The 25,222-nt window shown below is 39.6% G+C and overlaps 1 protein-coding gene across 7 annotated transcripts in view; it reads right to left on the bottom strand.

Annotated features, from left to right (window-relative positions):
- The window catches only part of RYR3 (ryanodine receptor 3), a 556,286-nt gene that overhangs the window by 314,644 nt on the left and 216,420 nt on the right, over positions 1-25,222 (bottom strand). For all 7 annotated transcript variants that reach the window (XM_037742376.1, XM_037742379.1, XM_037742378.1 and 4 more), the window contains 6 exons: positions 23,121-23,199; positions 17,465-17,577; positions 16,023-16,122; positions 12,882-12,975; positions 8,137-8,211; positions 6,032-6,188 (listed from right to left, as the gene is read on the bottom strand). In XM_037742376.1, coding sequence (XP_037598304.1) covers positions 6,032-6,188; positions 8,137-8,211; positions 12,882-12,975; positions 16,023-16,122; positions 17,465-17,577; positions 23,121-23,199 — 618 coding nt within the window. The remainder of the gene's footprint in view (positions 1-6,031; positions 6,189-8,136; positions 8,212-12,881; positions 12,976-16,022; positions 16,123-17,464; positions 17,578-23,120; positions 23,200-25,222) is intronic.

Here is a 25,222-nt window from a genome sequence, read left to right as displayed (position 1 = left end):
ACTGGAGGCACCCAGAAATGTTTCAGAGGAAAAGTGGATATGGAAAGGCAGAGCCCATTCATGGATAATGGGGTGAGCCTTAAAGAAACTCTTAGCCCACTATTTCCAGGTGTCTCTGGAGAAACCTTGAGGAATCACCTTTGGGTTTGTTTCTATATCCATATAGCCCCCTTAAGACTTTCTAATCTAGAATTTGAGATCTTAGTATTGCCCTTAAACACCATACACTGCAGAACACTGATAGCAGTCTAGCTGGCCCCAAGCTTTCTGTGGGAAGAAGAGGAATACTTTCCTCTGTTTATGACATACTGGGAAGCAGATTCATCTGCCTTATTGGGGAAGGCATATTTCTTGGGCAGAAGTCACTGTACTGGGCTCTTTTCTCCGTATTTCTCAGTTAACCCTTGCACCATCACCTTGAGATAAATAGCACTATTTCCATTTTATGGATAAGAAAACACCCAGGTCATCTTGCTGGTCTCATTTAATTTTCACAGCAATCTTTCAAGGCACATTTCTTTAAATCCCAGTTTTTACAAAACATATGAACAGCATATGGCAGAGCCAGGGTTCAAACCAAGGCTTCTTCCACTTCAAAGCCAAAGGTTTTCCTTGACTGACTCTCTATTTGGTCCACTTTGCACAATCAACATTAGGGAAGGCACATCAATTTAAAGTTTAAAAATCCTTTGTAGATTTTATTTAAAATGAAGCAACAGTAAGATCTTACTATCCATATTTTCTCCTCTCCCCTTCTCTCCTTTGCTCCATACCCTCCCTTCCCTCAATGGATAACTTGGTGAGAAAATGGAGCAAGCAAGGGGACTGGCAAAAACAGTGCTGTTTCTGCACCAGGGTTTCAGAGACAGATGTGTCATGAGCACAGCTGTCACCTTGGTTAGGGTCGCCATGGCTGCTGAGGTTAAAGGGTATGTGAAAGGTAGGGAGGAAGTAACATTGCTCAGCACATAGTAGATGCTTCATAAATATTTACTAAACTGAATTTTTTTTTTTTTTTTTTTTTTTTGAGACGGAGTTTCACTCTTGTTACCCAGGCTGGAGTGCAATGGCGCAATCTCGGCTCACCGCAACCTCCACCTCCTGGGTTCAGGCAATTCTCCTGCCTCAGCCTCCTTAGTAGCTGGGATGACAGGCACGCACCACCATGCCCAGCTGATTTTTTGTATTTTTAGTAGAGACGGGGTTTCACCATGTTGACCAGGATGGTCTCGATCTCTTGACCTCGTGATCCACCCACCTCGGCCTCCCAAAGTGCTGGGATTACAGGCTTGAGCCACCGTGCCCGGCCTGAATTTAATGTTTTTATACAGTGAGGAAACTTTTTCTCTAATTGGGAATGATGATAGCTCTATGCCCTTACACAATGAAAAAGGCAACATTTGAGATTCTATCCCAGTCATTCAAGATGCATGGTGTAGTCTTTTAAAATAGATTTTTAAAGCACTTTTAAAGTGGCTATACACTAAGTGGCTATGTGTAGTAAGGCCTGCTTTAACATTATTAATTCACCCTTCCCTGAAAAAAATTCAATGCTGTAAACTGACATTGAGACATGACATCTAAACAGACATTATTGCCGTGCCAGAGTAAATATTAAATCACATTATCTGAAATCCTTGTGGGAATGGCCTTGCAATGTCAAGACCATGGAAAACGGATGTGAAATCAAGTTCATAGAAATTTGACTTAGATCTTCAAAATAAAATGAATCTTTCTCATTGGATGTGTCCTGGGAAGAGATTACAGTAGCAAAATGATTACACAAGGATGGCAGGATGTTTCTATGAAGATAATGGAGATTAGAATGAAGTGGATTCACTATTTCAAGGTATGACCACACTGATATAACCCTTCAGCAAGCATTTTTCAAACTTGCTACAAGAGATTCTTGGATGCAAAAATCAAGTAGGATGGGTTATGTGTGGTCCTTGTCATCCAAGGGCTCCCAGTTGAGGAAGTGATGGCCTTGAGAATGCATGAGTAGGTTTGCCTCTCACAAAGAGCACTTGTCACCTGTCTGAAAGCAAGAGAAGATGCTCACTGTGGTAGAGCGCAGAGGGGCAAAAGGCATTCTAGGCACAAGTGTGGTGGTGATTAGAAAAAAAAATATGTTCCAAGACTGAGAAATATTTTGTATGCTGGACTTCAAGGAAACCTCCAGCAAATAGCAAGAGATACAACTGAAGGGCAGGCAGCAGTCAGGTCTGAACCATCTTTAATGACAGACTTCAAATGAGGTGCAAATTGATTAAGAATTGTGTTTCAGGGCTCACAGGGAGCAGGTGAGAGTGAAGGCCAGATCTAGGCTAACTTTGAGCCAGGCTGTGTCTCCCACAACAGCACTCTCAGATCAAAGGGCTAAGCCTGGGATGGTGCATTGTAGAAGTAACACTACATTCTGGCCCTACAATTTGAGTTGCATCACCTGCTGAAGTGGGGGGAAGGAGGACAAGGATTAAGATTACATCCTGCTCTTTACTCTTTGTGATTTGTACAGCCTGCTCAAAGTCTTCAGTTTGATTTCATTTGAGCCAGGCTGGGCCAATAACTGCAACTGGTTCTTGGACTTGGTCACCTTTCATAAGGCTCAGTCACACTCCCATCTTATCATGCACATACAAGGTGCACTGGGGCAACTGCCATCTTCCTGGTAACAGCAGGCTGCTCAAGATGTTAGCACACACCTGCAGCTATCCAGTGGCCCCCAATTTAGTAGTCACAGCTATCACAGGCTAATGCAACCTAACAGAAAATGTGGGCCTGGGAAGCTCATCATTACCAAAGGACTCACGGCCCAAACACATCCAATGTCCTCCCAAAACACCTGACTGAAGCCCCAAAAGTGCTCTTCCCAAGAATCTCTTTTTCAGAAACTCCAACATATGGAGAGGATCACCCTGCTTCCTTGCCCTCTGCCCCAGTCCCACAACACATAACTGTCTCCACCTCTCCCTCAGCCTTCCCAACTCCTGTGCCACCCCAAAGATCCTGAATTGCTATCTCAGGCTACCATTTTCTGTCTTCTCTGTCACAAAACACCTGTTACAGGCAAGGGCTGGCCAGATGATTTAATGCCCTTACATTGTTGAGAAACAGAACCCCAAACCTCTTTCTGCTGGGTATTGTCACTTGTGCCCAGGGAGGGGAAGCACACTAGAGAGTGCATTAAAGGAAAGCCCATGTCGAACAAGGCAAGAATATGCTTACTAAGCAGGCTTATGGAAGCCCAGGTAAATCAGGGCCCTCCAGCACTCTCCCTGCAGTTACTTGGATGGTGTATGACAGAGCTATGTGTTCTCCACATGGTCTTCCTTATTGTGCAGCTTCACAGTCTAAGGTGCCAAAGCCCTGCCCACACAATGTCCCAAAGAGACCCTGCCATCAGGTGGGAACACAGCCATATCTTGGCCTGCCATAGAGCCTAGGCCATTTTAACTTCAGTGCCTTTCAAATTGAAATGAAGGTAGCTGGGTTGAATACTACCGCATGGAGAGTTATTTAAAATCTCTAGCATAATGACTCCAGTGAAATATAACCACACTGCCAAGTGCACAGGGCAATGCGACTCATGGGTGACTTTTACCTCCAGCTCTGCTATGCCGATAGCCCCTATGGTACCATGATGATTTTCCAGCCATACTCTGCTTGTCTCCCCATACATGGAAATGTAGGAACTTTGGGAGATAGCAATGGGGCCTTTGAAGGGAAATACATTGAGACGCCAGAAGCGATGCCAAGCAGAAGGAGTGTTACAAGGTCTCTATGGGGCTCTGAGGTTTTCTTGCTTCCCCCAGAGACCACAGCACAGCGCTGAGCCATGCTCCACAAGGCTGAGCCAAGAATGGAATAGAATGGAAGACTCTGCTTGCAATAGGGTCCTTCCAGCTGCCTGGAAGGCCGCCTGATGCCCGATAAGAAAAGCCCCTTTTTGAAATGGTAAAGACCTTGAGGTCATTGTTCTATTCCCAGCAGCATATCCTGAGTGGGTCAAGGAGAAAGGGGTAGAATACTCAAATAAGTAAAGGGCCAAATTGGCATTCTTAGAAAAACACTTGCTTGGTCGTTAGCCATGATGAGTCATTTCTTGTCTTCTACCTCCCTCTTCTACTTTCACCTATCCTTAGCCCCCACTCTATGTCCCAGTCTCTGTTCTTACGACTTTTACGTTGCTTTGTTTCACTTATTCTTTTAGAAAGTTGCACTGCTCTAAATCACTTCCTGGAGGAAAAATGTTTACTAAACAGAGAGAAGTTTGAATTTAAAGAATGCTTTGGGTTGGGAATCAAAAAAAAAAAAAAAAAAAAAAGACAGCAACATGAGGAAGTTGTGCTCAGAAAACCAGAATGAAATCAGAGTCAATAGCCATTGGAAGAGAAGCAGATGGAAGATGACATTTGAGAGATAGTTAGGAAAATATAAAGAGGAAGCTCACGTCTTCTAATATTTGAAATAAAAATATGAAAAAAGCATAATTCTGATATAGGGCAATTTAAAAACTACATGCTAATGAGTTTCTCTGCCTAAAAAGACCATAGGAGCACAAAATGAGGGGGAAAACAGACTGAACCCCAATGTCAAAGAAGAGCAGAGCTGACTGTTTTCTTCAGGTGCATTAGGAAGCAGAGATGCGCCATAGAAAATTCAGCTGTCAGCCTCACACCTAGTCCTACATGAGCAGAATCCTCAACAACCCTTGAGTGAAATCGTGGTGAGAACACATCAAGATTTATTTCTGGAAAAGAGCAAAGAATGAAACTAAAGGTGAAACTCTCAAAGGAGATATTGAGCTATATTCTTAGGAAGTGCAGACTTCCTGATAACTATGCACACATCTGTACTGAGCCTTTCTCATGCTTGCATGATCTTTCCAGAACACTCAAAGTGACAGACCATCCAACTGTCTGTCAGAAGTTAGCTAAGCATGCAATTCTGACCATTCAACTAGATCCAGCTCAGCTGGACAGAGTCAAAGCCTGGCTGAACATTAAAGGTGAAGGTTTCAAAAAAAAGAATAGTTGTCTACATACACATCAGATGGCAAGCCATTCACTCAAGGCTAAACTAACTCCCAGAGGATCCGTTCTTCATGAAGGTTTGGGATGGATAGGAGAAAGCGAAGAGATCTGGGGAACAGGGATAGCTAAGGAAAGTAATGAGGAAGGTACTAGTAAATTTTGTCATATAAATAATAACTGCAAGATGAGATCATGTCCAGAATGTCTTCTCTGCATCATTTTAAAAAGTTTAAACAAATATAGCACTGAGGCTGGGCGTGGTGGCTCATGCCTGTTAATACCAGCACTTTGGGAGGCCGAGGTAGATTATGAGGTCAGAAATCGAGATCATCTTGGCCAACATGGTGAAACCCTGTCTCTACTAAAAATACAAAATTAGCCAGGCATGGTGGCATGCACCTGTAATCCCAGCTACTCAGGAGGCTGAAGCAGGAGAATTGCTTGAACCTGGAAGGTGGAGGTTGCAGTGAGCCGAGATTGTGCCACTGCACTCCAGCCTGGGCAGCAGAGCAAGACTCCATCTGAAAAGAAAAAAGCACTAAAACTCTTGCTTTTAAATTTAAACCTTTAAAAAAATTTTTTTAACAAATCACCTTTTTCATTTAAACAATTATAGCTCTGAAACTCATGCCTCCATGTTACTACTGCTTTAAAGGAGTGAAGAATAGAACTTGGAAGTTATTAAAGACAACTCAGAATGCATTGAACAATAATAGTTTCCATTAGCCTTTGAGCAACAATGTCCATTCCTATGATCTTTGTATTTTCCAAGACTTTCCACTCTCTCCTTTTGCTCAAGACTTCAACCTTCATTCAAGGCACACATTCCTCCATCAACTCAATTCAAAAGATAAAAGAAGAAAGTGTTTATCTTATGTCAAATTTCCAATTTCATTTTGCTCCAGCCTGCTTTCTTTTCCAGTTACAGTTCTACCTGGACGTTTCTGAGTTTTCACTTTTAGAACAGGGTCAAAGTCCACTTCATCACACCTTACCTTTGATGCCCTGAAAGAGAAAGCTGTGGACTTGGTGTCTGACTTTGCCCGGTCTTGCAGCATAAGGCCTTGGTCCTCTGTCAAGGCCAGGTAGTGGCCTGTGGTGAGATGCCGGAGTCGGAAAGCCTGGCCCCATCTGATGTTACTGCCACTCCAGCTGAGCAGATGAAACAGACAAGAAATTGCATTTATACAAAAATAAGTCCTTTTCAGTATTTATCCTGTGCTTTCTTACATATGCTAGCAGACTTATAATCCTTCTGGTGTCCACCCTTAAGGGAAAATGGACCAGGATCCTGGCTTGCTGTAGGATTCCACATCTGCTTTCATCCCAGCAAGGTGCTCTTCTTAATGACACCAACAAGGAATGATCTTGAAAGCAGGTCATGCAATTGGAAGTCCCAAGTTTCCAATTTTTCCTCTCTCCACTGAAAGGTCTTGAAGCAAATAATCACAAATCAATGGTAAGCTTGTCTTTGAATGGAAACTTGTTTCTGGGAAAGCCTTTCCAAATCTGCCATCTGAACTAAAACACATTACTACCACAAAGAGTTCTGTCTTCAAAGGAAATAGTAAAATACCTACACAGGTTACACTTACCAAAGACAGACAATAAACGAGTGTAATAAATCAACACCGCATTATGTTAAAAAAAGATAAATTCTATGGAAAATAAGGAGAACAGTGAGGACTGAGGCAAGTGAGATCTCATATTGAATGCTGTCCTCTTCATGGTCCTTCATCAAAAGATCAGCATTCAGCAAAAATTACACTAAGTGTTAGGGGACAAATTATCCACTGAATAATCATACTGAAAATTTATCTTTTTAAAAAATTTGCTCATATGCAAAATACTTATCTCTTAAGAATATGTTTAAGAGATATGTGTCAAAATTTAAAATAACTCTCCATTTCTCCCAACTTTCTGAAGCATCAATAAATCCAAATCACATTGATAAAAGGCTTAAATTCTTCATGTTTAGTCTCTCGGGAAATGAACAAGCAATCATAATGTAACCAGAAGTACGTATACATACCTATTTTGACCTCTTTAAAAGTTTATTAAGCAAGAATCAAGGCCTAATGTCCTGAGAACAAGTGTGTTACTCTCAGATTTTTAATGGGTTTGGAAAGAGGATGCAACTGCCTCAAGCCAGTTAAGTGCATGCTTCTTAAAACCGATATTCCTTAAACAATCAGCTACCAATTTCTCAGAAAAAAACATGTGTGCACGTGTGTGTATAGTGTAAGAGAAGTCCTCATATTCGCTTCTGATTGCCAGTGGATTATCTTCAGGACCCCTTGGGGGCATATACCCTGCATGAGAGAGATTTGTTTTGAAGATATGTTCAGGGAGAGACTGAGCATAAATAACTAGAGGGAAAGGCAGAAAAGGAAAAGCAGAGGGCGACACTTAAGCCTCCTCTCTCATTTCAAGCAGTTTAGCTCTAGCCTAACTTGCAAACCCTCTCAGCCCAATAAAGGTCCTGCATTCAAAGTGATCGCCCATCAGTGGTTTGAAGTTAAGCAACCACCCAAGGTTATTCAAGCTTGTGGCTGGCAAGTTTTAGCCTTCTGTTCCTTCCACCAAGAGACAAAACTGTCTCTGAAAAGTTCTAGTAAGTACCTTTTTCTTCACAGCTACATTTTCAGTGAAGTTTATATCTTCCTCATCTTATGCCATCTTGACTACCTGTCTGTGTGCCATTTAAAGCTAACTGTCCACTGGGGACAACAAAACTACTGAGAGGAGAGAGAAGACTTAGTTGAGTTCCAGAGAACCTGTTTAAGAAAACAAATGGGAGAACTTGGATGGGTTTTGGTGGCCTTGTCTGAGCTTTTCTTTTATGGTCAGCTACTGCAAGCACAGGAGAGCAAGCTAGCCTCAGAGTCAAAACAGTGGCTTTGGAAATGTGTGTGTGTGTGTGTGTGTGTGTGTGTGTGTGTGTGTGTGTGTGATCGTTCTTTAAAAACAAAGTCATAGAAATCTCAGAACTTAGCTCTAGTCAAAGGACTTGTAAGAGTTTGTCAGGTGATGTGGAATGAATAGACTGTATTAGAAAAGAAACTAATCTTGAAAAGAGCACTCCCAGGCCCTCCATTACCTTATCCGAAGGGGTTCCACTCTCCACAGAGACCTGGCTCGAGTCCCAGCTCCCCCAGCTTCGTAGAATATCCTCCTGAGAGCAGAGTTGGAAATCAGCTCCTACTTGCATGACACTGATCAGCACCCGGGTTAAGAACAGCTCCCTGCGGAGGCTGTTCAGGAACCCAGCTTGTCTGAGCCCTTTTGGAGTCAGCAGAATACAAAGCCAGAATAAAAGGGAGGACAGTTTCCCAGTCTCTCTCTCTCTCTCAGGAGGGATCAAAACAGCTAGAGGGGAGAGAACTGCTCACCATATCCGTATCATGGAAATTTATGCATCATCAGATATACAAGGAAAAGGCAGGAACAAGAACATCTCTACATCAGGAGTCACAATAGCCCAGTTACACAATGACGACAGACACAGAATGCTCCAGTTCCTTCAGGTTAAGCTCCTTGATGTAGTTTTGTATTTTTAAAAAATGTATTTGTACTTTAAAAGCATATATTTGACACCGTGTGAACTCATTTCCATCATTCTAGGACACTTGGAACAAAGCTTTATGCTCAGTTGTTATAGTATTCACGATTTTATTATTGTACTGTTGCTTCCTTTCCCATGTTTAGAATCTTTTAATGTGTTTTGAAATAAAATTTTTATTTTAGAAAAATGTTAGGTTTATGTAATAGTTACTAAAGATAGTCCAGAGAGTTCCTGTATAATCACACTCAGTTTCTCCCAATGTTTTCTTCTTATATTACCAAGATACGTTTGTCAAAACTGAGAAACCAATACCAGTATGTCATTACTAGCTAAACTCAAGACTTTATTTGGATTTCAGCTTAAATTTTCCCATAAACGTTTCCTGTTCCAGGATATAATCCGGGACACCACACTACGTTTAGCAACCATGTCTCCTGTTTCCTCTGACCTATTATACTTTCTCAGTCTTGTGTTGTTTCTCATGACTTTGACAGTTATGTGGAATACTGGTTGGATATTTTGTGAAATGTCTCTCAACTTGGGTTTCTCATGTTTTTCCAGTGATTAACAGAGCCTCAGTTTTAAAATTTTAGATCATAGGTTATATAGAATTAAATAAAGTATCACAGTTTAAGAGCATGTCTCAAGAATAGTGGTCCCAGACTACCTGGTATACTAAATCCAACCACTTTTTGAAAATCTTGTGACCTTTGATCAAAGCTGATTATTTAACTGCATTTACATTTACTAACTTAAAACTCTACCTCCACCATAGAGCATTTGTATGTATCACAAATGAATTGATCAAACCCCAGAAGAATCCTGATCTAGGCTTTAGAGACAAGAGGTCATCAACAGTGGTGAAAAGAAAATTTATACTTTTTTTTTTTTTTTGGAGAGGTAGTATAATTATGTTTGATTCAAAATATGAACTTGGAAGTTAGACAGACCTGGGTTTGGATCTGTTAGCTGTGTGACCTTGGGCAAGCCCCTTTAAACTCTCTGTGTCTCAGTTTGCTTATCTAATAAGGATATTTACATCACAGAATGTTGCGAAAATTTAAAGATTTTTCTTTTTTTTCTTGTTTTTTGAGACTGAGTTTCACTCTGTCACTAGGCTGGAGTGCAGTGGTGTGATTTTGGCCTGACTGCAACCTCCGCCTCCCAGGTTCAAGCGATTCTCCTGCCTCAGCCTCCCAAACAGCTGGGACTACGGGCGTGCACCACCATGGCCAGCTAATTTTTTTTATTTTTAGTACAGACAGGGTTTAACCATGTTGGCCAGGATGGTCTCAATCTCTTGACCTCGTGATCTGCCTGCCTCGGCCTCCCAAAGTGCTGGGATTACAGGTGGGAGCCACCATGCCCAGCCTAAAGTGTTTTTAAAAAAATGTTTAAAAAGTCTTTATAAATGTCTAGAAACATGCAGAGGAACACATTAATGGTATAGCAATACAATGAAACTCTGCATTAACAGTGGTTACTGGAAGGTGGGATTATAGAGGATATTTCTCAATCTTTCTTTAATGTACATGTTATCAGGAGATGCCCAATAAATATTAGCAAGAAAATTCAACATTGCTTTAGCGTTCCTAACACCCCAGGTATCTCTGTACCAGGCCTAGAATGGAAATGATACTGTGCCAATCTCCTAGCCCCTTAGGAAAATTTGCTGAGATTCTCACTGATGCTTTTCCTTCTCTAGTGCAAGCTGAAAGGATCCCTTCAGGAGAATGGGGTGAAGTGGCTCACCTAGGTCCCAGGTTAAACAGTGCTGGAGTTGGTACTAGAAGACTCTCTACCCCAACATCTGAAGGATTTGTGAAGGTTTGTTCTTCCCACCTGTGACATTTGGGCAGCTTACTTCATTTAATCTGACAAGGTTACTGAGGTTGAAACAACTTGTTCTTGTTCTCTAAAACAATTCCAAGGAGAGGAGTTGAGTGGGTGGCAAGCTGAGGTGCTTTTGAAAGCGTGGCTGACAGCTTAGCCTTAGCTTCAGTAAGTTAAAAGTAACTTATCCCAGGGTGTTTGACAAGCCAGAGGCAAAGCCAAGGCTCAGAGTTCAAAATGTCAGAGTGTTAATCTTGGGTTTCCACTCTGGGACAGTTTTTCCACATAGCCTGGCTGCTCTCAGGATTTACAGGGACTGAAAACGATTTCTTCTGGAGAGTCAGCACCACTGCCATGGAATGCCTGCATGCCTTAGCGGCTGCTGGAGTCTTTCAGTGTGCTATTTCCTATTCTATAATGCTCCCCCAGATTTTGGTGTTCCTGGCCATTCTGGCCAGTTCTGAGGATTTACCTGACAACGGAAGACAAAGACAAGGCTCATCACTCCCTTTATGCATCCTGTTTTGGTTGAGGAACTAGTTGATACGAAAATTCGAGTTTCAGTGTGCTGAACAGCTGCTCACTTGCCCCAGTCTCAAACCCTTCATGCTTCCTTATAAAATAAGCCTTACTTTTATTGATAATTTTTTTTCCAAAACACAAATTAGAGCCTATGAAATCCTGGGCTAAAGAAAGGGCATCTTCATGTTTATTTAAATGACAGCATACATGTCTGTTTCAGTGTGGTCATTGTGAAAACTCCTCTCCAGCTACCTCACCCTCCCAATTATATCCTCTCAAACACTTGCTGAGGCTTTCCTTCTAAGCAGAATTTTGCTGAATTATTTGACAGGAATGTTCACCAAATGACTAACCTTCTAAGTAGCACAGTTTCTGCCCAACTGTTCCTAATTTGGCTCTAATTTTGATGACAGGTGTGTGCATGTGGGTGGGGGCATGCACATGGTAAATACTTTATTTTTCCCAAATCCCTACCGTTAAATGTAGAACAGGAATAGAAAGAATGAACTAGGAAAGTTCTGACATATTCTATCTTAGATACAGACAACCCTGCCAAACTCACAATATTTCAGTTCCTCATCCACCTGCAAACCTTCCCCTTGATACAGCAGAATATGATGTAAAAGAGACAGTAAATGGGCTACTGTATAGCTTCAATATTGAATAACAGGCAAACCACAAGTGAACAGGATCACATGACAGGGTAGAGAATCCTCTGAAGGGAAATCAGGTCGAACTAACTTCCCGACTCAGAGATGACTATTAACTGCTGCACCAGTACCAGGAAGGCAACGAGTGAATGAAGCACAGCACTTTACATAGGTCTGTGCTTTATGTGTCCTAGGCACCTTTCTGGGTCACATCTGGTTCCTATGAAGAAGTATTCAGAGTAGATAGCAAGTAGGAAGAGACTCAGAACTCTAAGGGATACACATTGCCAATGGGTGCTTTCTAAGGTCCATAATAATACATTCAAGCTCATTGCTTCTGTGGGTCCTTGAGTACATCAAATAGTAAATGATCCCTGTTGGAGAGTCAGCAACTCTGGCTTCTAGGCTTGCATGTGAAATCAGCCAGTGTGTGACCTTTGGCAGGAGCCTGACCTACATAATCTCCAAGATGTGAAGACTTGTGAGCCCATGTTTCTAATGAAGCAAGAGAAATGCAATTGACAAGGTTCCTGTAGGCATTACACAAAAGGAAAAGAAAATATTATCACTGGATCAGACTCACTGCTGTCCTAAATTCAATCTAGTTTGGACCTGAGGTTTGATTTTTAAAATATCAGATTTCTATCATTACAAGTGCAAGCTTTTTATGTTCTGTTCCTTTGATGACAGAATACCAAAACACTCTTTAGAATGTGTTTAAGACTTGGATTCGTATCCTCCATCTCATGGTTTTGAAATTTTGAAAAGCATTCATGAAGAGGTCAAGTATAAGGACAAGAACACATCGCCCTCAGCAGCGCCCTCTAAATGCACCCTTGGCACCACCCTCTGCTAAATCCAGCTCCTGTCGGACATCATTTAGTTTCTCTAATGCTATTTAGTAATAAACAAAACCAAATCAATAAAGTCCACCTTATTTACTTAGCACATGAAATGGGAATAGAGATGATCTGGCTTTGAAGAGCCTGGTGAATAATTTGTTTAAGTGCAGAGCCAAAGAAAACGAAGGGATCTGGAAGCATTACAGAACTGTCTGCCTAAGTACAGCATGTGTAAAGAGCTCCTCCTGTGAGCAAGCTGAACTGCCATTTCTGTTTTACAAACTGGAACCCATGGCTGGAGGAAGGTGTGTCAATTTGCTGACACGTACAGAGTTCATCTGTGGCTAACTACAAATGTAAACTCTTTACACTAAAGAGTTAAACTCACTTGAGACTGGAAACAGCTAGGGGAAGAACGAAGCTATTGGCTTACCTGTGCTGGGAATCATTCTGGTCTGTAGATGGTATCGTCAAACACTCATCATGACCGTGGAAAAGACGTACTACATGCCCACCAAGTAGGTATCCTGTAAGAGAATTATATTCTACTGTAAATGATGGGAAGTTTAATAAAGAGAATGGCATATTTAAAAAGGATAAATTCACACAGGTCCGAGGCAGTTACAGAAAATACTGAAAGAGACACATTTTGATAACTACATATTCCATGAATTCAAGCCTCAGGCAGAAAAGACAGGTAAGTCAAAACAATTTTAATGTTGAAAGTTAAATAGGCCTTCAGAGGTCAGCAAGTCCAACATCAAAAAGTAAGGTGAAAATAGTGTGTCAATTGATGTAATTAAAAATCAAAAGGAAAGCTAAGTTGCTAATGTTAGGAGTTTCCAGTTGCTTAGGATATAAATACACCAAATACCAAATTTCTGGATTAATATCCACAATCTCACTATGTATGTTTTACAGACAAATCCAAACGAAACTGCAGTCATGGGAAAGAAAGGTGCTGGGAAGTGGGGAGCAGATTATTCTTAAGAACCTTTAGGGGAAGCCAACATTCAAATGCATTTAACAAACAGAACGAATCTCATTGCTACTCCTACCGCACAAAGGGAAAGCAGAATTACTCTCCAGCATCCCTGAGTGAACAAGTGTAGATGCTTTTACCAACAAGCACTTAGCTTTCAGAATAAGAAAAGAAATCTCCATAGTCATGGAGCTCAGAGATGGAAAGGAAACAATGAACTTCAAGGACATGATGATCCATTTGTCTTCAAATAAATGCTGAGCCTTAGTTAAAAGAACATAGTAGCAGGAGAGGGGCTCCAGTCCGAGATTTAACTTGCACAAAGAAATGGGACTTGTTATTCCTCTGAATTAGGAAACTCTCCAGGCTACTTTGTTCTCAGGAGACATATGAACTTAATATACCCAATTTCTGTGTCAGAATTTTTAAAGGAAAGAAAATCACATAATTAGATCATGTTAGGGGCTGTCTTAAGCTATTTTGGGTTCTGGATTAAAACGCTAAGAATGGAAATCATGCCAGAGGAGAAAAGGGTATTATTAGTGAATCTTGTATAGTGACAGTCTGATATTAGTTCAGTTTTTTCACCTAGACAAGTTTTTCTAAAATTCCCTCAAATATTCAGAACTTTCCTTCCAATTTTCCTGTATCTTACTGTACTGATATTCTGGGTTATATTCTTTGCATTAAAAACGATTCCTGATATACTCTAGGGGGATTCTTAACAGCTAATTTATTTAGAAAATTAAAGCCCTCCATGACCAAGCTCTTGATTAAACTCTCATTCATCTCATGATGGTGAAGCTATGCCCTATTTGGAGTTTATCCTTTACAGTTCTTGGGCTCCTTCAATCAATATCTTACTCACACTGAGAACACTGCCAAATGCTGGTGCATCACGACTTTTCGTAATTGAAATGTATCAGGGCCATAGTCAGGAAGGCAGCATCAGGATGAAGATCACTTATATTCTGAAGGGCTGAAGTGGGTTTCTCAACATGGATGCCGGAAGGACACATTCTACAGAGCCAGATGACTCAAGCGATGAGTTATCCAGATGATATTACAAGGGCGCTCAACACTGTTATAATGACCTTTTGACATGATTTGCAAACAATCTCTACTTAATCTCCACAAGCCTTCTTTGGGGATCAAGAAATAATTTTATTCCTATGGTGAAAATAAAAAACTTAACATGAAGAAGATTGAGTCAAAACCTTCTTGGGAAAGACTTAAATCCAGAGTTCCTTGATTCTTAATAGAAAGAAACTGGGCCGGGCACGGTGGCTCAAGCCTGTAATCCTAGCACTTTGGGAGGCCGAGGCAGGTGGATCACGAGGTCAAGAGATCAAGACCATCCTGGTCAACACGGTGAAACCCCGTCGCTACTAAAAAAATACAAAAAATTAGCTGGGCATGGTGGTGCGTGCCTGTCATCCCAGCTACTCAGGAGGCTGAGGCAGGAGAATTGCCTGAACCCAGGAGGCGGAGGTTGCGGTGAGCAGAGATTGCGCCATTGCACTCCAGCCTGGGTAATATGAGTGAAGCTCCATCTCAAAAAACAAAAACAAAAACAAAAACAAAAACAAAAAAAAAGAAAAAAACTGACTGACAATAGACTTAAGAGGGTGGGTTAATTTGGGCACAAAGGAAGAGGGCTAACCATATCCTACCTTTTAAAGCCTTCCACCTATTCCCAAAAGAGTTCACAATTTGTCTTTTCTTGTGTATTCAGTTTAGCCATCATGCATTCTGAAACTGGGGTATCACCTGGACAACTCTCAGTTTTCCCTCTTTTTTCAAACATTGTAAAAAAGAAGGACATTCCCAGTTTGAAAGTACTAGCCTTTAATAGGGCTAAAGCCTGTGACTAGCATTTTTAAAAATTCTGATCTTGCTGTAAAATGCCACAATATAACACAATAGCCCACAGGTCATTGACAATTGATTATTATTCTCAGCTGTGATATTATCTATGTGTGAAGTAAGGGTAGTACATTTATTACACAACTTGAAAGATGTGTTGACTTTGCTTGATTCCATGAAATATGCTGAACAGTGTTGGATGACTTTATTTCCAAGGGAAAAATAATTTCACTTATTATGTTAAAATGGCCTTCCATAAATACAAGTAAAAACAAATGACCAAACACTTTTATGATAGAGGTCAGTGCTTCACCAGCATGGAGAGATGCATAGGGAGAAATATAAACAATGTCACCTTCTTGGCAAATACTCTCTTCTAAAACCGAAGGTGCTGAGGTCTTTACACTTACAACTAGTAAGCAAACATAAAAATGTGGAAACTCAGGGAGAGAAGAAAGGTACATATCCCAAGTCCTGAATGCATGTAGCACTAAAATAATAGTGGGTTCCACGGTATTAAAAAATAAGTTCAGGGATGCTCATGTAACTGGAAGTTAGGACAGAAAGTAATCCATACTTTATTCAGAGAAAGAAATTCAAGTGAGCTAAAATCAGGCTACCTGGGTACCAAGATATTCAGGTGAGATCTGGGAAGTAGCAGAAAATGTCAATGTATATAGCACAAGAGAGGCAGGCTCAGGGCTAAATGCATATAAAAAAGCACACCTTCTTCGATGCTACTTCCTGAGCAGGTAGGATGTACATTCCACAGTGTTTGCATAAAGGAGGCATCCACTTGTATGTTACCATTTGATACTGAGAGATGCTGCAGCAGAAACAGAAATGAGACATCCTTTAAATCACCAGTCCAGTCCTGACAGAAACAGCTCACCTAGAACTTCAAGGATTAAATTTAACAGCCTTACTGTCATCTGGCTTTTTCTAGATAGCCTGTGGGAGATTTCTCCACCTGATCTAGAAGCAACTTCGAAGTGAGATACTTTATTCTGGGGTGAGTAATTATTCAGCTACAGAGATGACAGACATGTGTTGACTTCATGCCCTCAGCTGGAGCTGATTCAACACCAACTCATAAAGTGTCCAATCTTTATAGGTAAGGTAACTCACAAATGAGAAAAATTAGTCAACATTTGACCTAGGGAAAGTAAAACCTGCCTACAGATTTTACTTCATTTGGCTCGGTGAGAAGTTTCTCTGACATTTCTCTCATCTTCAGGCATCCCTACCCCCAGCCAAGTAGCTGATATAAAAATGGTGCTTGTCTATTACCCATCCCCAGCTGCAAAATCTCACCTGCATCTTCTACCCTCCGCAATACATGCCCTGAAACATTGTACATTTTCCTTCTCCAACATAAGCTTATTTTCCTGTATTGCATCCTTTCTTGCTTATTCTTCACTAAACAAGAGCTAAACAATGTAATAAATTCAGAATAATGGGAGATAATGTGCAAACAGTGCTTGGAGCATTTGAAAAGTTTGCTGGACACAGCACCATAATCTAGAAGAGTAACAGATCAGTTCCAGGTACCATGATTATGTGGCAAGGGAGAGTATTCAATCATTCCTCAAGTACAGCTGACCCTTAAACAACACGAGTTTGAACTGCACGGATCCACTTATACATGGATTTTCTTCAGCCTCTACCGCCCCTGAGACAGCAAGATCAATCCCTCCTTTTCCTCCTCCTCCTCCTATTCAATGTAAAGACGACAAGGATCAACAGCTTTAGGATGATCCGTTTCCACTTAATAGACAGTATATACACTTTCTCTTCCTTATGATTTCCTTAACATTTTCTTTTGTCTTTATTGCAAAAATTCAATATATAATGCATATATCATATAAAATGTGCTTTAACAGGCTATTTACATTATTGGTAAGGTTTTCTATTAAAAGTAGGCTATTTCCTATCAAAAGTAGGCTATTTCTTATCAAAAGTTAAGTTTTTAGCAGTCAAAAGTTACACTTTAATTTTTTATTGTGCAGGGGGTCGGCATCCACCTTTAACACTGTTTAAGGGTCAACTGTACATGTGTAAAAGCATCTTATTCTATCCAACCTGTTGTGGCTCCGTTCTTCATGGCCATCTATTCCTAAAGGAAAAATTTCTGAAAACAAAATACTCTTGTATTATGAGGTACTTACAAGGTATCTTTCAGAGGACACGCTGACAAGGATGAGGTCATCGCCAATTCGAACTTTCTCTCCTTCGGACCTCTGTTTGGAAGCAGGATGTATAGTCCACCAACAGGCTTCTCCTACATGAAGGCTCCTCAAATTAGTCATTGCTTCGCAGAAGCCAGCGTCCCTAATTTTGCCCCTTGTTCTCCTTCCTCCTAGGACAACCCTTCACATGCACACAGCATGTGCATACTCCAGACCTCAACTTCTATTTGCCTCTAACTGTTCCAGACAGCCCCACATCTGCTCTTGACTATGTCTGTCATTTTCATTTTCCCTAGAGACAGATAAACAGTGTTTGGAAAAGAGTAATGGATACCAGAAACTACAGAAGCCTTTGAGTATTTTTAATGCATATAGGAAAAATGCCTTTTATAGTCTTTCAAATTTTTAAGAATTGACTTCAATCAAGAGTACCAAGAAAAAAAAATAAATAAAAAGAATCTATTTCATTGGTCTACTGAACACTTATACACTTTCATCTCTGTCTCCCCCTTTCCCAAAGGGATTTTTTTTTAAAAGGCTTACATTTGCAAAGACTCAGACAATAAGTGAGAAGCTGACAGCAAAGGAGATGAATTGATATTTTGGAAATAGAAAAGCAGGTGGATGCTTTTAGCCAATAAAAACTTAAAACCCAGGTCTTCGAGTAAGAAAATGGAGAAGAAGAAACCAGTAACAAGCCAATTCCTAGTGCAGAATGTCAAGAAAGTTCCTGGAGTTGGAGGTACCAGCTATATGTGGAGGTAGTAGATAGGTTGAAAACAGGACTGGCGGTAAGCTTTAAAAGGACATTCAAATCCCTGATTCCTTTCCTTGCCCTGCACAGCCAGACCTGTCCTTCTCCACACTACAGAAGATCAGGAAGTTAGTTTATGGAAAAGCAAACCACCAAGGGTCTGGTTTTGGAAATACCAGGCATTGTCAAACAAAGAGGGAGAGTCTTGCTGAAAACAGAGAATAATTCAAAGTTTACAACCTGATTAGTAAAACCCCAGTTCCTTTCCCTCCCACCCTCCACCCAGATTTGAGGATCACTCTTTAGGGAAGCCAAAGTAGTTAAGATAAAACATACTGTGGTTAGAGGTCACCAGTGAAATGCTCAGCTCTCTGCCAGATGACCTAAAAGTGAGGCATAACAGACTGACAAGCCTCAGCCAGCTTCTAGTCAGCTTTTATTGCCTTGATCTGAACGCAAGTGAAGACCAAGGGCCACCTGACAGCTGAGGAACGTCTCTAACAGGAACTACAGAAACAAAGTGAAAAGAGAGGAAAGGGACTTGAAGGAAAAAAAGATTATAGAGAACAAAAGAAAACTAAAAAAAAAACCTTATAATTAATAATCTCAGAGATAAGAAGATAACATTTATGAAACATCTGCATTAGTATCTATGAAGGATCCCTTCCAAGGAAAAGAAAAATACTCTCTGATCCTGAGAAAAAAAAAAAAAAGAAGAGGGTTGTATGATTAAGCTGAAAAATTCTTCCAGAAGGAAGAAGATGAAGAACTGACTAGAAATATCAGAAAACCAACCGAGAGGAATTCCAGAAAACAAGAACAACAACAGAAAAAAAAAACACAGAGGAAATTCACAAGAAAAGCTATGAAAGTTTTCTCAAAGCAGAAAAATGAGCATTTCCTGATTGAAAGAACCTAGAGTCCCTATCACAGTAGAGATTAGAAACCCACTCTAAGGTGCATTCCTGTGAGATATCAGAACAAAAAGAAGTCACGCCAAGACACATCGCTATGGAATTTCAGACACCGGGGCAAAAGAGACACTCTTAGCTGTTTTCACAAAATAAAAGCAAGTCACACACAAAGGACAAGGAATCAGAATGTAGACTTCTCAACAGCCAGACCACTGGCTAGTAGAAAGCCTTTAGGAAGCTAAGGAAAAAATATTTCCAATATAGAATTACAGTAAGTATGAATGACTTGTGAAGCTATATTTAGGAAACTTGCAGACAAAAATTTACTCCACATGCATCTTTTCTGTAAAAGTTACTAGATAATGTGTTGCACCAAAGTGAGGTGTAACCAAAGCAGCAAAAAATAAAATAAAAAAACTCTAAGATCAAATAAACATGGACTCTAGGGCAAGGCAGTGAAAATTCCCTGGATGATGGCTGATGTTTCTAAGATGATGAAACTGAGAGAACAGATCATGTGACTGAACCCAACCAGAGAGATCTTCAGTTTTATAGGAAAGTTTGAAAATTAATAAATGATTGGATCATAAAAAAAATTAAGCAAACAAGGCAGTTATTAACTATTGGAAAATCCCAAAGTAATATAATAAATTACCTGGTCAGAATATATTATGTGGCTTATTAGTAAGTAAAAGTTACAGTTATAGCAGTGGAAGTAGTTAATATTGATTAGATAGTTAAATAAAATAGAGGCAAATCTATTGGGATGATGGGAAGAAAAGACAGGGAAGAGTGAAATAAAATTTTTATCAGGACATCAATAGAAAATGCATAATCTAGAAAGAATTTTAAAAAGCATTGTATTAATATGTATATTGTAAACAAGTGGTAAATAATACTGAAAGAGTTGAAAGTAGATGCCCCAGAGAGACAGGTGACCAGAGCAGGGAGGACAAGAGTCTGATGTTTATAATAAGCTCAGGAGCACTATTTATCTCTTTAAACTGTGTGTATTAGTTCAATTAAAGTAAACACGACAGGAGAAAGAGGTTGATCTCTACATTTGAAGGGGGAAATGTTGTATACATCTTTAATGTTGTCTGAGGACCACTGTAGGGTGTCCAGGATGAAGGGGGTCCTGAAGTGGAACACACAGAAAGAGTATTTTGTTTTCCTGCCCTCTCCCACATTCTGGAGCCAGGGATGGAGCTGTCCCTGAAGCAACAGGATGGGCCAGCCCACAATTCTAAAATATAAAATAACGCTTTTAGTGTGGTTATCCATTTCTTTCTTCCAAAGTCTAAATTCTAAAGCTATGTCTAAATCCTAACAGCAAAGCAATTAAACAACTTTATAAGGTGACCAGAATAAGCTCAAGTAATTTTATCCAAAATCAAGGGTAAAATGATCAACAATCCCATGTTAAGTGTGCGAATGTATAATTCAATGTGTTGGGGGAAAAAATTCTAGAATTGCTCAAGAAACTGCCCCCAAACTTTCTTCTCATATTCTTCTATAGCTTCAACTCCACTACTGGGCAGTTTAGTTGTTTACAACTCTGAAGGGGTTTCTAAGCCAGAAGTGTGTTCAGAGAACTAGCCAGGCAGGAACAGGATACCCTTCTGTAGGATTCCGTATGAACTTCATTCTGCAGTGAGGAGAATCCCCTGGTAATGTCAAACCTCATCTGAGCTGGAGGTGCATCCTCCTCGTCCCTTACGAACAACAGTAGCTTTCTTCAGAGTTTGGGTGAGAGAGTCAAGTCAAGCCTTTTCTCCCTGTCTCCGGCCACAGGTAGCTTCTCATCAGCCAACTTGAACTTGGGCTAGTTCTATTGTCTGCCTCGTCTGTCAACACAACTCACACCTAGTGTGATTTTAGAAATTTTTAAAGACTGCTGAAAGGAGTGATATTGTCTGCTGCTGCTTCACTTTATTTTTACTGGAGGTTCTAACAATTAAAATAATTATCTGAACACTTGGCTGGATAGCGGTATGTCTCAATTTTTTTTCCAATCTCAAAAAGTATCAAGTCATTTTACTGATATAAATAGTGACCATATATGACTTTTGTGATTATATTCTTCAAGATTGACAGTTGGTCTATATTTAGAAACCGTTGTATATTCAGAGAGTGTGGCATTTCACTCACTTTGTAATTTTCAGGAAGGTTGACAACACCTTAGAGGAAATTATATTTTAAGACTAACACTTTGGCTGAAAACAAAGAAACCTTAAATCAAATTCAAATCTAATCTTATTTTAGGGAAAAAAAACATAATGGGCAAAGGCAGGGCCACTTTTTTGCTTGGTACAAAAACAGGAAGAGGCAGAAAAGAGAAAAAGGATCCCTCAGGTACTCTTAGGACACCATTGTGCAAGATGTGGAAACAGGAGGTAGGCATGGTTTGGATGCTGCATTTTTTTTCTAAATTTATAAAATTAGACAACCTGGATGCTTCCATTATGAACTGACCTACCTTTAGAATAACAACATAGACTTTTGTCTTTCTTTGGCTACCCAACATCGAAACTCTCTTCCTATTTAAGGGAAAACGTCATACTATAGACTATATTCAAATTAGACTCCTCCTGCAGCATGCCCTAACCTTGTTTTCTCTTCCTTGGTCTCTGTTCCTACCCAATTTCCAAGCCTCAGGCTCCAGTTTTAGTGCATCCTTCTAGTAAATTCTTATTCTTACTGAGTTAACCTGAATCAGGTTGTCTTGTTTGCAACAGAGAATCCTGATCCAACCTCAAAATGGAGCAGAAATTCCACATGTAATGCCCTTGATGGTCAGGTTGTTCATGAATATTTTTAGCCACAGGGAGCACCCTGTATCCCAAGGCCAGCTGTTCTTCTGCTCATTAACTGCAGATGTTCCAAAGTAGTTTTCATCATTGACATGAAATGTGCCTCAACTCCTACCCACTGCCCTGTTGGTCTTTGGAAGAACCTCAGCAAGTCAGCATCTTGTTTGATACTGTAACTTTGACTATCTGTAGATTGTTATCTTAATCCTCCCTCTGTTCTTTGTTTCTGGTTTCCAGTGAGAACCTGTGTCATCCTGGTCAGCAACTTCAGCACCTGCCTCTTGACTGTCAATATTTTTTACTATAAAAAAAAAAAAAAAAAAAAAAAAAAAAAATCCAGTGGTTCCCAAAGTAGATGATGAATATCATTGGTGGAAGGCAATTAAATGACATTGATACATATAATGAGAAATTTATTTTTATCTTTACTACCCGTTTAAGCCTTCTGATGCTTTCAAATAAAGTTTAACATTTGGAACTAGTACATCGTTAACGCTTTATATTTGTCAGCATCTCTTAAATTACTTAATGACATGGTGTTCTTTTACTTGATTTATATGGCAAGCAAAAACAGTTTATACTTACGGCAATAAGTTTTTTGTCTGTAAAATTCTAAGTACAAAAGTAATGAAATTTAAATAAAAGCATAAAGTAAATGATATTAAAAAGGATACAGCGGAATGTCAAATCATGATGGTAGATGTCATTAAGTAACATTTGGAGAACACCACTTTAGACGTAGCTCGTTCATTGCAGAACAAAATAGGACTACTCCTTTGATCTAGACACTACATTTCGTTATTTAAGCCTTTATTATGCTACCTTCATTTTTTGGCCGTCATTTAGTATCATTGGTTCTTATCAAAAATGACTTGTCCACTTACTTTCAGTACCTAACAATGTTAAAAAATTGTTTTTCTTTGAGATACTGGCTGACTGTGGTAAAAACATTATGTTCTCCTTCATTCTTAGTGTCTGTGTTTCCATTACACTTTCTCTCTCTAGTCCATTATTCTGCAATTTTTTTTTCTCAGACCTATTTCTTAAACAGGTTGGTTTGGAATACCAAATGAGTAACACATTCAGAGTCCTTCACAAAAGCCCTTAGCTCAAGACCCTCACTGAGCTCAAGAGATCTGGGAATGTTGACTCACCTGTGGCATGTTCCCGTAGACCTACATCAAAGGCAAGTTTGTCTGTCTGGGATCTTGACGTAGTCAAACATGTTAGATACTGTGAAAGAAGAGCAATACTAGTGAAGTCACATTCTTCCATTGAGCCTTGGTATCTTACCACTAGTTAGCTTCCAGTTACATTCAATAGTGAGCTACTGTGAAAAGAGCTCTATTTATCTTGCCCATTGGAAAGTTAACCGGTACATGTCTTAATAAAATACTTTCATTTTTAGCTATTATTATTTTTAGAGACAGGGTCTCATTCTGTTGTCCAGGCTGGAGTGCAGTGGCACAATTCTAGCTCACTGCAGCCTTAAACTCCTGAACTCATGCAATCTTCCCAGCTCAGCCTGCCAAGTAGCCATGACTACAGGTGTGTGCCACCATGCCCAGTTCATTAAAACAATTTTTTTGTGGAGACGTGGTCTAGCTATTTTTCCCAGGCTGGTCTTGAACTCCTGGCTTCAAGTGATCCTCCTGCCCTGGCCTCCCAAACTGTTGAGATTATACATGTGAACCACCCTATGCCCAGCTGAAAATACTGTTACAATACACTTAAAACCTCAAAGATGCTCTTACCTGATGACTCAGTGATTTAAGGTATAGAACTATATGTTATAGAAATGAATTTGAAATATTAAAGATGCCTTAAAGATACTCCGAGGAACTTTTAAGTTAGAAACAATATAAATGGAACATAAATGACCAATAATAATGAAAAAGCTAGATCACTTTTGATACATCTATTTTATATAATGCCATGTAATTAAGAGTATTCATCAAGAATGTGTAATAGCTAGAACATTGTTTACAATACACTGAGCTGAAAAGTAATATATAAAACAGTACATTTATATGTTAATATGTACTCAAAAATTTAAATGTGTAGCAACCAGACTAAAAGGAATTACACAAAAATGAAACAGAAGTTGCTTTTGGATAGTGTGCAGGGACATGGATGACTCGCCCACTTCTATTTTTGTTTCTTCAAATTTTCTATGAGCTTTAAAACTTCTCAAAATAATGTTTACTTTTGCTTATTATAAAGATACATGGGGAGGTGAAACTTAAAAATGATTGCTAAACTAATTTAATAAAGAATCCCCTGGCCTCCTTCACTGGATGGGGACAGCAGCTCATCTTAGAGTGAGAGGCATGTAAGCTGTTGGGATGTGCCTTCTGAGCCACAGTTCTAGTTCTCTGCAAGAGGAAAATGGAAAACCATTGCAATGTACGTCATATCTTACAGGCTTTATTCGCAGAGCTGTACTTAAAAGGAGCTAGCCGGTACTGAGTATATGTTCACTGTGAGTAGAACTTTTTTTTTTTTTTAGGAAGGGTAAACTTAATGAAAAAGCCTCCGTGTCACTACCAGGATGTTGGCCTGTTTTCGAAGCCAGTACACTTTTAAAGTTTGGTTTATTCCATTTAGGTAAAGAGAAGTGTTAGGTTTGTTTACCTTATAGATAAACACAAGATTCTTAAACATACCACTCCTCAATTCCAGAGATTATCAGGGTTCAAAGTTTCCCTACTCTCAAAAATGTCTCCATCTCCTACTTGGATACATTTCCGTTTGGTCATTTTTGTTTTCTGTCTTTTGCCAGAAAGGACTACAGCAGACAAATGTTCAGGCTGAAAAGGTCAACTTCTTACCAGTGCTCAGGAAAAAAAAATATGCTGCAGCAAATGAATTATTTAAGAGGCAGCTGTTGCTCCTGTTGTCAGTTTGATAGTTCAAGCCTGGAGATGAACTTTGCATCATGCTGCTGGTGTAAATGTGTGGAAGTAGTCTTGAATTAATGTATCAGTTTTCCACTAGGGCTAGAGAAAAATGACAAGCCTTCTTTATATGGATAGGAAGTGAGGATGATACACTATTGGAATGGCATATATTATACTTGATTGAGATGATAATATTCTCCTTAATATTCCCTGCAAAACTATAATATCTGTATTTTAAAATATTATAAAATTATAATTGTGGTAAATTATAAATAAATTATATTTATTTAAAATGTAGCAATTTTTTTTTCAAGTTACATTGAGGCGTCATCCTTCGGTTAATTCTAGTTCTAGAT

Source organism: Cebus imitator, unplaced genomic scaffold, assembly GCF_001604975.1.
Source record: "Cebus imitator isolate Cc_AM_T3 unplaced genomic scaffold, Cebus_imitator-1.0 Scaffold119, whole genome shotgun sequence".
NCBI lineage: Eukaryota > Metazoa > Chordata > Mammalia > Primates > Cebidae > Cebus > Cebus imitator.
This window is presented reverse-complemented; position numbering and strand designations above follow the sequence as displayed.